The sequence below is a fragment of the Terrapene carolina genome, unplaced genomic scaffold (assembly GCF_002925995.2).
Source record: "Terrapene carolina triunguis isolate 2854851 unplaced genomic scaffold, T_m_triunguis-2.0 Scaffold67, whole genome shotgun sequence".
Lineage (NCBI taxonomy): Eukaryota > Metazoa > Chordata > Testudines > Emydidae > Terrapene > Terrapene triunguis.
The window spans coordinates 34955141-34968605 of NW_020664418.1; the positions used below are offsets into that span (position 1 = coordinate 34955141).

Consider the following 13465-nt stretch of genomic DNA (forward strand, 5'->3'; position numbering starts at 1 on the left):
CTGACAGGAGAGGTGGGAAGCAGCGTCCCGCAGAGCCTGAGCCGCCTGCCCCTGCACACGCTGCCCGAGGAGCCGGGGGCGCTCGGCCCTGCACAAGGTGGGTGAGGTCGCGGCTGCTGCTGAGCGAAGGAAGCTCCCTGGACCAGAGCGGCCGCTGCTGCCAGTTACGCGGGGCTGTTGCCGGCCCCGGGAGGGAGGCGCCCCTGGTTGTTACGGGGCTCCCGTTGCTGCCGTCCGGGGGCTACTGAAATCTGGGGGGGGGGCACGGAAGGGGCGGGGGGCTCATACTCGGGGGCCGTGCATTAGCTCCCTGGCGCAGGAGAGAGCGAGAGGCGAGGCATTGGCTCTGTGGCTGGCACGGTGCAAGGAGGGGAGGACGTGGGCGGGGGGAGCCCAGCTCAGCGCCGGGGGTAGCGCTAGCTTCAGGGGAGGGCAAGAGGGTGCAGAACACGGGGCTGTGCCCAGGGACCCCCACGCCAAGGCGCTTTGACCCAGCCCTCAGCTGGCCCGAGGCTGGAACATTTGCGGATTCCATTACTCCCCCCCCCCCCTCTGTAACTCATTCGCCAGATTGGACAAAGCGATCCACCCAAATAGGCAGGTCCTGTTCATTGTAAACAGAGGCGCCCTGCACTTCGCTTGTTGTGCATCGCAGGGCTTCGTTTGCTACACCGCGGCAGATCCCTTTTTAAAAACGCCTAATGGGACTCTATATCTACCAAAGCCTGTCACATAGACAGCTTGGCTCAGTTGGGTCAATCGCAGGCAGGGGCAATAATGCCTGGGGGGCGGGGGGAGGGGGAGGTAATCTTCATTCTTGAAATGTTGAGGTTGATTAAAACTTTTGAATGACAAAAGCATACGGCAGCCCTGCCGAATGGTAAGGAAATAAACAGCCTGATTTCCGTAAGGAATCTTAATTAGAGTTAGTTGACAGGTGCAAGAACGGGGCTGTTTGGATAGGTACTGTAGTTTTCCTTTGGGACATCTGGCCTATTTAAAAAGCAGAAGTGTGTGTGGGGGGAGGGGGGGGGAGAGTTTTTGTTTTAAGACTAGATTTGCATTCAGACTACTTTAGGGCTTTGCACAATGTCCCTGGAAGGAGGAGGGTGGCGGTGGGGAAGCGTGCGGTTACTTTTCTGATGAGATCACTTTGGTAATGACGGTATAGCCCACTCCAGCTTTAAGTCCGAGGCGAAAAGGTTTATTTACATTAGAGGTCAGTAACAATTAGTGGGCTTATTACATGATTCCTTTGGTGGGTTTAAATGAAAGTTTTCAGTAACAACGGCAGACAGCTGGATGTAGCCTTCAAACGGAGGGTGATCGCTACTAAATTGATGGGCTTAGTTTTCCTTTCTTGACCACTTGTCTATGAGCTGCGTGGAGCTAGCAGGGTTGGAAGCGGTGGAAATGAATGGCGACGTCCCGGGGCTGGCCCCTTAGCTCTGAGTGGGCGAGGATGCTGAAGAAAGAGCTCATCAGACATCCTCTTCTCTGAGGACTGGGATGGGAGGCGTTGCTGATTTGATAAATTAACTCACACGTAGGAGAGACTGTAACTCGCCCCCTGTTGCCAGCTTCCCCAAACGTATTTGTTTCCCGTTCTGTTCCCTAACTGGAACTACCTCACCCTGCAGGCTGTGCCTATGGCGTAAGCTGCGAGTCTGCTTTGCTGGCCAGCACAAACCTCGGGTGTTTGGGTTGCATTCCTTCCAAAGCCCAGTTCCCTGCCCTTGCCCAGTTTGTTTTAGTCACCGAGACTCTGGCAGGAGGCACTTGACTTTGTTTAATTATAACTGAAACCACCTCTCTCAGCAGAGCCAGGGCAGGAGGATGGCCAACCCCCAAACCACAGGGCTCTCCTGGGAAATCACTTGGCTTGCAGTTGTCATCTGTACCCATCTACAGGTAGGTGATGATCATGTTGCTGTGTTAACAGCCAGACATTGGTCTGCTGAGCATTTTAGACACTTCCATTTATTATTTTAAATGGAAAATTGTTGAGGCAACTGTGTGCCCCAGGCTCCAGTGATGCCATGAACAAGACTTTCCTGTCATTGAAGCTAGAGTCAAAGGAATCGATGCAGGAAATTGGTATTTTCCTTTTTGCTAGTAATGTTCTACCTGCCTTTACAATTTGGGACTCTCTTGCTAGGTGTCAAGGGGCTGGTCTGCTTCAATGTGATGCAGCTGCCTCTTGCCCCCAGGAGACTTAGGAACAGAGAGTGCTCAGTTATTATGGTGATGAGGGCCATATAAGTATGTGGGTAGCTAGAGCCAAAACCCTTTGAAGCCAGTGGAAGTCTTTCTACTGACTTCAGAATGGGATTTGGATCAGGTCCTTAGTGCATTCAGGATCCATGGAGGAAAGCCTTGGCTGCCAACTGATCTATTGCCTGACACATACGTCTAATCAGTTCCAAGAAATGAGTAGTTTTAAAAATTGAGTGCTTCCATACAGCATAATGTCATCACAGTATGTCATTCTCTGCACTAATATTTCCCATAGTGCAGTAAATGTGAAGTGCTCTTTGAAGTTTTAAATCCCCACAAATCAAGAAATCTTTAGAAGAAGAAAGCAAAGTGAGTTTGACAACATTGCTGAAACAATATTTTACCAGTCTCTGAAAATCATACTGTGGTGAAACTTCTTAAAAATAAATACCTGATAAAACAATGATTTTGAAGTAAGCAACCATAGATAATGTCATTGTTATTCATATTATTATTATTTATTTATTATTTGTGTTGTGGTAGTACTGAGGCCCCACAGTCACTGACCAGAGCCCCATTGTGCTGTTTACAAACAGGTCCTGAAGAGTTTACAATCTAATTCGATAGGAGTAGTGGGGCAGACTGCCTGGCTAATTATAAGATTAATAAGGCCTGGTCTACACACACAATTTAGCTTGCTCTAGCTATGTCGCTCAGGGGTGTGAAAAAGTCACTTCCTGGGAGACGTAGTAAGACAACCTAAGCCTCGGTATAGACACCGCTAGGTTGATAGAGGAATTCTTCCATCAGCCAAGCTATTACCTCTCAAGGGGGTGGATTAACTACAGCGATGGAAAAACCCCTTCTGTTGCTGAAGCAAATATCTACACTATGATGCTACAGTGGCATAGTTGCAGCTGTAGTGCCTGTAGTGTAGAGAAGCCCAGAGCTTGATAAATTTATGAATGGGATTATAAAATGAGGTTCTTTGAGGAGTGTCCCTAGGGGTGCTCAACTTCAGATTTTCCACTTCAAGTGCACGTGGGCTGCTGTGCCTTTGATCAGAATTTTTTGATTGCAGTGCCTGTTTGACCTGCACATGCACCCTACACATCCTTGTGCCTAGTAATGAAGATATATAGGACTATGCGGGCAAACCGCCCTCAGTTCCTCACCAACTGCCTTCTGCCTGAGATGAAGCATAGAGCGTGCCTGTTCCCGTCACACTTAGTTTTTGTATAGTTAGTATTGTTAGCGTTAGTTGGGACTGTTTCCCCTTTTTGTTTTTTACCCCCTTAAAGGGGTTGTTCTGGAGTTTGTTCTGGGGTATGTCAAGATTCCTGGGCTTTAAGAGGTGTCTTTCCTGTTGGGAAGCTATCCTGGTCAACAACGGGCATTCTTGGTACCTCGGCTGTTTGGGAGGCACTGATATCCCTAGCAAGTGTAAAATCTGAAACTCCTTTAAAAGTAGATCTCGAAAAAATAGGGACATCAAGCTTAAATTATTATTCATAATGGAGCAAGCCTTAAGTCTGGCTTCTGACCTGCGTGCTGAAAACTCCCCTGAATGCAAGCCTGTGAGTACTGCTAGTGCCCATCTACCTCGAGATCCTGGTCACCAAGAGCCTCAAGGAACGTATGTGCTGCTGCACCATCCATGGCTGGGTCTTGGTCATCGAAAGCATCAGGGCAGACAGCTTCTACATCGATGTCCATGATAAAGAGCGATGTGTTATCTACGTTTCTGTATATTAATCTTGTGATTATGGACAGAACCTAAGTCTTAGGGTTTTTTTTTCTCTTCACTGTAGAATTGAAGCCAGTATTGGCACAGTTCCCTCATCCCCACAAATGGTTTTGGCATTGCTTCACTTGTCTCTGTCTGTCTGTCTCTCTCTTTTTTTAAAGAACACATTGAAGTAATCAATAGTCCGTTGTGAGTAGCTTCATGAACATTTTAAGCCAGGTCAAATTTTGGTCTTGACCATCCTTTTAAATATTCTAATCTATTTGCCATGATTTGGGGCAGTATAAGGCATGGACGCTAAACCCAACCTTGCAGGATGCCCTTTATGCTCCTAAGTTTTAGCTGTTTTATTACACTTTTAGTGACATTAAAGCTATTTTACATTATTTAACATAACATTTCTGGTTTCTAATAACCATTAATTATTTAATTGGTTGCTTAGGGCCATACTTTGTGGGCCACACACGGCCATTCTATCCTCATATTGTACCATAACTTACAATTGTGTTGTTTTTGGCTATTAAAATGCTTGTGTGGAGCTCATCAATTTGAAATAATTGGATGCTGGGTAAGGTCAGAAGTCTGTGCCATGCCACTTGTGTGAAATTGATTAATTTTATCCTGCTTGAAGCAGGTACTGAATCAAATAATGACCAGGTTAAAAGAATCTGCTGGAAATATGGTATGAATGTAATGGAAAGAAAACTGCAGCATGAGTTGTCAAAAGGAGGTAGTTATTATTGAGAAGAAATATAATGAACTTGGGTTATAAGAGCTCATTCTGATTCTTGGATGCCATGGTGATGAGCACTGCATAAATGTCTAGATAGATTCTGACTCTGGAATTGCATTCCATAGGTTTTCAGTTTCTGTCTCAAGTTGCGGCAAGGCTAGTTTGTCATGTGCAGATTAATCATTATAACGCAGACGATATTGCTGGCAATCACTCCACCTACATAGGATAATCCAGTAAATATTTTACCAATGAATGCTTTAGTGTGAGCTTCCTCTTGAAGAAATCCATGTTGTGATCAAGGGTTGCAGCACAAATTTGACTCTTTGGGACCATAGAATTGATCAACTGATCATTCATAGGCGAGACCTTGGATTTTTTTTTTATATATATATAGGTGCGACGTCTTAAGTCACGAGTGACTCTAATGAAGTTAGTGGAACTACACCAATATGAAACTGGTGTAAATCAGAGCAGAAACAGGTCTGTACAGTTTTCTTCAGCCATTTTAAGTGAAAAAGATAGCAGAAGTGTCATTAAAGCATTAATTATTTTCAGAGATCCAGGATGATGAATCTGTATCTACAGTGACTTCTGTACTCCCTCTGTCCCAGAATCAGTACTTGAATTTGTGGCCATTCACTAAATATTTCTGTGAGCTCACACTTGCCCATGACTTGGTTTTAAACACTCACTTATATATGTTTCTGAATATGCAAACAATGTTCTAGCACAAAAATGAGCTGTTCCTTTGTGTTGCTAGATGGCAATGGTACAAAGGATATGTTGTAGATATGATGGAGGCTGAAAAGACACACAGTTTGAAAATTAATATACATAATAGAAGTACTTAAATGCAGTTTTGTTATTTTTATATTTATTTCTTAAGGAGACCTGATTCTGCATGGTGATAATGGAGACAGCCTCTCCCTCTCATCATGGGATTGGTTTCCTGATTAACATCACGGGATACCATTTAGCTAAGGTAGTTTTGTTAGGTACACACACTTTTCATGAAATATGTTAATTTATATCCTTAATAATGGACTAGCTGTGGTTATTAGTGATCGCTAGCAAATTTAAATAGACAAAATATTTATTTCCATCAATAATTTTCACACCCAGATTTCATACTGTGCACTCAGTTACTCTTTGCTGTGTGGTTTTCAACGCACAGATACAATGACTGTTTAAGATGCTACTGTTTGAGAGTTGTACTAGATAAGCCCTCTCTGAACAGGGTGACCAGATGTCCCATTTTTATAGGGACAGTCCCATTTTTTGGACTTTTTCTTATATAGATGCCTATTACTCCCCACCCCCTGTCCCGTTTTTTCACAGTTGATATCTGGTCACCCTATCTCTGAATCTGTTCATTTTATCTTCTGAGAAATGGAATTGCTAATATCTGAGGATAGAATAACAACAAATACCCTTTTCATGTCCAGACAAGGTGTATTAAACCAGGCTTTCTTTGGAAAAGTGAGTTTCATAGTCCACATGTAATTGGAACTAGTGTTGGTTGCTGCCTTAATTTGTGTTTCTGCAATCCCTACATGTATTCTGTTCCTTTTTCTAATCTGTAATATTCTGGATTCAAAAGATATACATGCTGAAAACATTATCTTGCTCAAATTGATTCTGCCAAAAACTACCAACATAGTCAATGTCTTTAAAGTTAGGTTGATGTTGCAAGTCCAAAAATCTGATGTCCATTATATGACATACTGAACTTGGAGACCATATTCATGGAAAACTTTTGGAATACTGTTTTACAGTAACTGAGTGTATTGTATACTAATGTTCAGAAAGTAGATTATGATCCACATACCATACGAGAGTCAGGATGCATAACCCACTCAATAATCTTCATGAAAAAATGTCATGATGAGATTTGCAAATCCTGAGCCAAAGCTAGAACAGTTAAATTGTTTCTGTGCAGGTTTAAGACACTAGGGGTAAAATCCTGGCCCCATTGAAGTCGATAGGAGTGTTGCCATTGACCTCAGTGGGTACAGGATTTCATCCTGTATGTTTTGAAGATAGAACCCTGCCCTTCCCCCTCCCTCAGACAAGCAGCACTTAAGAGACTCTGCAGAATGTACTTTATCTTGAAGTATCTGTTATCACTGACAAACTTGTTATTCAGTGACAACTTTGTAAGCTTATGTAAATTCCTGTAGTGAATTTATGACTAATAGTGGTTGCTCAACTAATATTCACGGGATTTGAACTGCTGCTGCCCCCAATTTGCAATCCAAAAGAATTGGATTGCCAGAATATTACTCTATGAATTTGAGTCTGTGACTCAAGTCACAAACTGTGAGGATGAATGCTCATTTTTTTTCAAGTTTACTCTGATCAAAAATAGACTGAAATCAACACTGGAAGATGACCAAGGGACTGGGTTGTCACCAGTATCAATTAAGTGATTTGCTTTAATATTTTAGGAAGAATTATCAATGGTTTTCTGTCAAACTGGGAGGGCATATCTAGTGGGGTCACACAGGGATCAGTCCTGGGACTGGTATTAGTCAATATTTTCATTAATGACTTGGATAATGGAGTGGAGTGCAATGCTTATAAAATTTGCAGATGATGCCAAACTGGAAGGAGTTGCAAGCACTTTGGAGGATTGGATTAGAATTCAAAATGACCTTGATAAATTGGAGAATTGGTTTGAAATCAACCAGATGCAATTCAATAAAGAATTAGGAAGGAAAAATCAAATGCACAACTACAATATGGGGAATAACTGGCTATTTGTTAGTACTGCTGAAGAGTACTGTGGGTTACAGTAGACCGCAAATTGAATATGAGTCAACAATGTGATAAAGTTGTGAAAAAGGCTAGTACAATTCTGGGGTGAAGTAACAGGAGTGTTGTATGTAAGAAATGGGAGGTAATTGTTCCATTCTACTTGGCACTGGTGAGGCTGGAATACTGTGTCCAATTCTGGGCTCGACTCTTTAGGAAAGATGTGGACAAATTAGAGAGAGTCCAGAGAAGAACAACAATGATAAAAGGTTTAGAAACCCAATTTTTTAAATCTTTCCTTACAGGTCAGGTTATGTTTAGTCTTGAGAAAAGGAGACTGAGTGGGGCCTGATAACAGTCTTCAAATGTGTTAAGGGTTATTATAACGGAGAAGGTGATCAATTGTTCTCCATGTTCACTGAAGGTAGGACAAGAAGTAATGGGTTTAATCTGCAGCAGGGGAGATTTACATCAGTTGATTAGGAAAAACTTTCTAAGTATAAAGGCAGTTAAGCTCTGGAATCAGCTTCTAAGGGAGGTTGTGGAGTCCCCATCATTGGAAGTTTTCAAAAGCAGGTTGATCTAGATGATGGTTGGGAATGAGGTAGATTTACTTGATCCTGCCTCAGTGCAGGGGGCTGGACTTGATGACTGACTTTTCAAGGTCCCTTCCAGCCCTACGTTTCTATGATTTTATTTTTCCATTTTTTTGCATGGATGTTTCCATTGTAGTGATTGTGAGTGGTGTCACATACATGTCTTGTAATGGCACTGTCCAGGCAAGTAAAGCTTACTTATACTGTCTCACAAATGTGTCTTAAAATTGCCTTAGAGAGACCACCCCAGTGGGGAAAAGGTGATTCAGTCTCCATCACCGTTTTGACCTTGAGTTTCCTGAGACTTCCAACAACAGTGCCAGTTAGTACTAATTTTGTTGGTAGTTTTATGATGTGGTCACACAAAGAATTGCACTGAGATCACCCAACTAGTTATGCATTGACCTCCTGCCAACCAGTATAGTAGCTGGGCTACCAAGATATCAAAAACTTGCCTAGGAGCCTCTGTGTAGGAATAATCTTTTGTAAATGAATAACATAACTTTGACAAAATAAATTAGGTAAACAAACCTAAGAATAGCTCTGGTTTGATATTTCCCCCTCCCCCCCGCTTTAGTAGATATGTGAAAGCTTAATCACGGATAATTGCTCATTCAGCCTATATTCTGTGCAAATGGATATTTCATGCTCCTTTCCAAATCAGTCTGGTACTGAGGCTGCAGTTTTGCATAGCACACCAAATTCCATTCCTGCCCTTGTCGCACAGAAAACCTGAGGGCATGATTCTGCTCCTATTAAAGCAGTATTGCTAACCTCAGCTGATCAAAAATCTTGAGTTAGGCCCCCCAAAATCATGAGATTAGCTTAAATGTCATAATTAAAAATATATTATTTAATTTTAATTTTTAAAATTTGCCTTCTGGTTTCTGAGCCACTTTCAAGTCTTCCTTTGCAACTGTGTGGTCTAGAATCTTGCTTTTTTGTTTAAAAAAAATAGTGAAAACTGAAATTCTTATATAGTCACTTGACTGTAGGCACTGGGGCTTTAAAAAACACCAGCTATCATGAAGGTTGCAATAAAATCACAAGAGTTGGCAACATTCTACAGTCAATTGCAAAACTCCTATTAACTTCAGTGGGAGCAGGTATTTAATTGGGCTCTCTATTTGTGCTTGTTTCATAAGAATACTGTAAAAAATCTCTGGAGATGGAATAGTGTTGCATTAATGCTATGCAAATTTTGGACATTACAACAGCGCAAACGTGCCATTAAATCAATGGCTGCCAAAATTTTGTATAGCTGATAAATTGTGCATGGCCACAATACATTATTTTCCATCCAATACAGTCTTAATGGAACAGTTGCAGTGTAATTCTTACGATGCAAAATCCTTCTGAAATAGTTTGTTTTTGGAGTGCAGTTCATTAGTGTTCTTAGTGAGCTCAGCATTCCAGAATAGACATTGGGTATAGCCACGGCAACTCCAGAAACCACTGAGTAAGGGTAGCCTGGTTCTGAAGGAAGGCCTTAGAAAGGAAAAGCAGTGGAGTTGGAGGTGGAACTGGAGTTGGCATTCAAAGGAGTGAGGCTGGAGTGGGTCTTAGGTCACCTTCTGCATGCAGCTTGACATTAGAGGGGTCTCATTTTGAAGGCAGGACTGTTCAATAATCTGGTCACTCAATTATTACTTAAGCCTGTTCTACACTTAAAATTTAAGCTATGTCTATACTACAGACCTTACAGTGGCACAATTGTACCACTGCAGCTGCACTGCTGTAGGGTCTCCCATGTAGCTGCTGTATGCTAGTGGGACAGAGCTCTCCCACCGGCATAACTAAACCACCCCCAACGAGCGGCGGTAGCTATGTTGGCAGGAGAGTGTCTCCTGCTGACATAGTGCTGTCCACACCGGTGCTTTTGTCGGTGAAACTTATGTTGGTCAGGGTGTGTTTTTTCACATCTCTGACTGACAAAAGTTTGACTGACAAAAGTGCTAGTGTAGACTGATTCTTAGGTTGACCGAGCTATGTTGCTCAGGGGTGTGGAAAATTCACTGCCCTGACAGATGTTGTTAAGCTGACCTAAGCCCTAGTATAGAAACCACTAAGTCTACGGAAGAATTCTTCCATCAACCTTGCTACTGCCTCTTGGAAAGTTGGATTTACTACAGTAATGGAAGAACTTCCATCTCTGTAGTAAGTGACTCCACTATAGCAGTGCAGCTGCAGCACGGCCGTTGTGTGCCACTATAGTGTTTCTAGTGTAGACATACCCTTACTGTGTGCATGTGTCCTGAAAGAGGTTTTAAATCTTCGTCAGTTTAGGGATCAGAGTATTGTTTCTGTTTCTCTTTTTGCAACATTTCCTTTGAACATATATTAGGAATGGATATCAAAAGCTTATAAAATTGAAAATACAGGCTTTATTTGTGTCTCTGTATTTGTTTTGAATGTGGTCTCACTCCTTAGCTGTGCAGTAATGCACTGGAATCCTGTGAATCTTGTGTGTTGTTCAGCTCAACCTATCACACTTGTACAAATATCCATATACAAATAAAATTCTCCTTTGTGCAGAGGATCCACAAAAGTAATGTGCACTACTTAAGATCTACCATCCTTCTTCACAGGACTGCATGTGAATTATCCAGTTTAGGTTCTAGAACAGGGGTGGACAAACTTTTTGGCCCGAGGGCCACATTGGGGTGGGGAAATTGTATGCAGGGCCATGAATGTAGGGCTGGGGCAGGGATGCGGGAGGGGGTGCTGTGTGCAGTAAGGGGCTTAAAACAAGGGCTCGGGGTGCAGGTGGGGGCTCAAGGCAGGGGGTTGGGGTGCAGGAGAGGGTGCGGAGTGTGGGAGGGGGCTCATGGCAGGGGGTGGGGTGCAGGAGGAGTGCAGGGTGCGACGGGGGATCAGGGCAGGGGGTTGGGGTGCAGGAGGGGGCTCAGGGCAGGGGTGCAAGAGCGATGCAGGGTGCTCAGGGCAGGGGGTTGGGGTGCAGGAGGGGTGCGGCAGGGGGCTCAAGATGGCGTTAGGGGGCTCAGGGCAGGAGGTTGGGGTGCAGGAGGGGTTTGGGGTGTGGGCTCTGGCTTGGCGCTGCTTGCCTCAAGCGGCTCCAGGGTGATGTGCAGTGAGGCTAAGGCAGGCCCTGCGCCACTCCCGGAAGTGGCCAGCATGTCCAGCAGTGGCTCCTGGGGGTGGTGTGGGGCGGGCGGCTCTGCCATGTGCTGCCTTCACCTGTGGGTACCACCCCAGAAGCTACCATTGGCCGTGGTTCCCCGTTCCTGGCCAATGGGAGCTGCAGGGGGCGGTGCCTGCAGGCGAGGGCAGCGCACGGAGCCCTCTGCCCCCGCCCTGCTTTCCCAGGGGCCGTAGGGACGTGGTGCCGACCGCTTCCAGGAGCAGTACGGGGCCAGGTCAGGCAGGGAGCCTGCCTTAGCCCCGCTGCGCCACGGGGCTGGCAATCCCACGGGCCAGATTGAAAGCCCTGATGAGCCAGATCCGGCCCGCGGGCTGTAGTTTGCCCTCCCCTGTTCTAGAAGCATGTCTATGAATACATTTTCCTCTGCACTCTTCCCGTCAGAATGAGGGTTTTCAAAAATATCTGTTAAAATCTGTATATTGTCAGCTGCTATTGAATTCCAGGGCCACATTTTCAAAACAGCTTCAGTCTATTTTTATATGCAATTTTGCATGCTCACTTTTTGACCACTGTCACCTGCACACGCACACAGGTGATAAAATTATGCACTTAACCTGCTTAGGCACTTCTGTAGATTTTACTTTGTGCCTATTTCCTAGGAATTCAATAGGAGTAAGGCACTTAATCTGCTTAGGTGCCTACTGGGATTTTCAAAAACATATCTTCATCTGTAGGCACCTCAATACATTTGAAAATCTGGCTTCAAGAGCCTAAATCACTTTTGAATTGAGACTTCAGCTCCTAAGTCATTTAGGCACTTTTGATAATTTTACTCTTAAATCTGAAAAATAGGTTTGTGATGTGTGCAGATATCGGCCAGTGCTTGAAAATTGCATGTGCAAACGTTACATGTGCACAAAAGGAAAATGTGGACTGAAATATCACTTCCAGACATCATGTTATATAAATTATTGTTTTGGAATGGTGTTATTTCTGTTTCTAATTTATATTTATTAGATTTAACATCATTATGGAAAGAAAATGAAAACAGTACTCCCAGTCTGTTTTGAGTAATGTGGTTTCCAGGAATTGTCAGTTTGTCATACTTCTGGATTCACTAGAAAAACGGTGAACACAAGTCAACTTGATTGAAATGTAAAACAATGTTAAAAATGCACTTAAGGGTGTAATTACTAGATTGCTGCTGTATGCTAACTGTTGTCATTACTGTCACAGTGGGAGATCTCCATTGTTTATCAATGCTATTTTATAGAACTAAGTAAGTGGAGCATTTATTTTTTTGGGGAAACAATGTCTTGTTTCTCTCTTTGTACAATGTTCTTTCTGTCGTCAGTTGGTTTGTCAAAAACCTAGATTGCTTAAGATTTATGGGATACATTCTCCTGTCGGTACATGCAAGCTGCTTGGAGTATGTACTGTGTATGTGTATGTTGGATGACCTACAGTAGTTGGCTGTCTGGGCCATGGCAAACTGCAGGAGAGTTTTAAATACATGGTCTCTACATTTATTACTTAATACAAAGTAAAATTGAGCTGATACTGACATACCTGCACTTCCATGTAATGGAGGAGTAAGGCAGGGTATCCCTCTGTTCGGTAATAAATGTTTCCTGGCCTGCACCTTGCAGGAGAAGCCCTTGCAAGTTTGCAGAAATTGGCTTCACTCCGAGCTTGTTGATTCAGTGAGAAATTAGCTAGCTCCTAAAAGAACTTGTTTTTTTCTTTTGGTTATTGTTATTTTACTTGTGTATTTGTTTGTGGATACTGCAGGCCATATACTGGCATGCAGAGGAGATATGAAATGCTAATGCAAATAATGGCCTGTTTTAGGGTTACCATATTTCAGCAAGCAAAAAAAAAGAGGACGGGAGGAGCCCCGCCCTAGCCCCGCCCCATCCTGCCCTAGCCCCGCCCCTGCCCCTCCCACTTCCCCCCCTCAGAACCCCCAACCCTCCCCCCGCTCCTTGTCCCCTGACTGCCCCCTCCTGGGACCCCTGCCCCTAACTGCCCCCCAGGACTCCACCCCCTACCTAAGCCTCCCTGCCTCTTGTCCCCTGACTGCCCTCTCCTGAGACCCTCCCCCCATCCTAACTGGCCCCCTAGGACTCTACCCCCTACCTGTACGCTGACTGCCCCAACCCTTATCCACACCCCCACCCCCAGACAGACCCCTGGGACTCCCACGCCCCATCCAACCACTCTCCACCCCCTGACAGCCCCCCCCAGAACTCCCAATCCATCTAAACCCCTCTACTCCCTGTCCCCTGACTGCTCCGATCCCTCTCCCCACC

General features: G+C 44.2%; 1 protein-coding gene across 2 annotated transcripts in view; it reads left to right on the plus strand.

Moving 5' to 3' along the window:
- Positions 1 to 13465, plus strand: part of ADAMTSL3 (ADAMTS like 3) — a 274210-nt gene continuing 260745 nt past the window's right edge. Inside the window, exons 1-2 of one of the 2 annotated variants that reach the window (XM_024202466.1) lie at positions 1 to 97; positions 1819 to 1911. In XM_024202466.1, the coding sequence (XP_024058234.1) occupies positions 1837 to 1911 (75 nt within the window). In that variant the 5' untranslated portion in view covers positions 1 to 97; positions 1819 to 1836. The remainder of the gene's footprint in view (positions 98 to 1818; positions 1912 to 13465) is intronic. The other variant, XM_024202467.1, reaches the window with a different exon arrangement.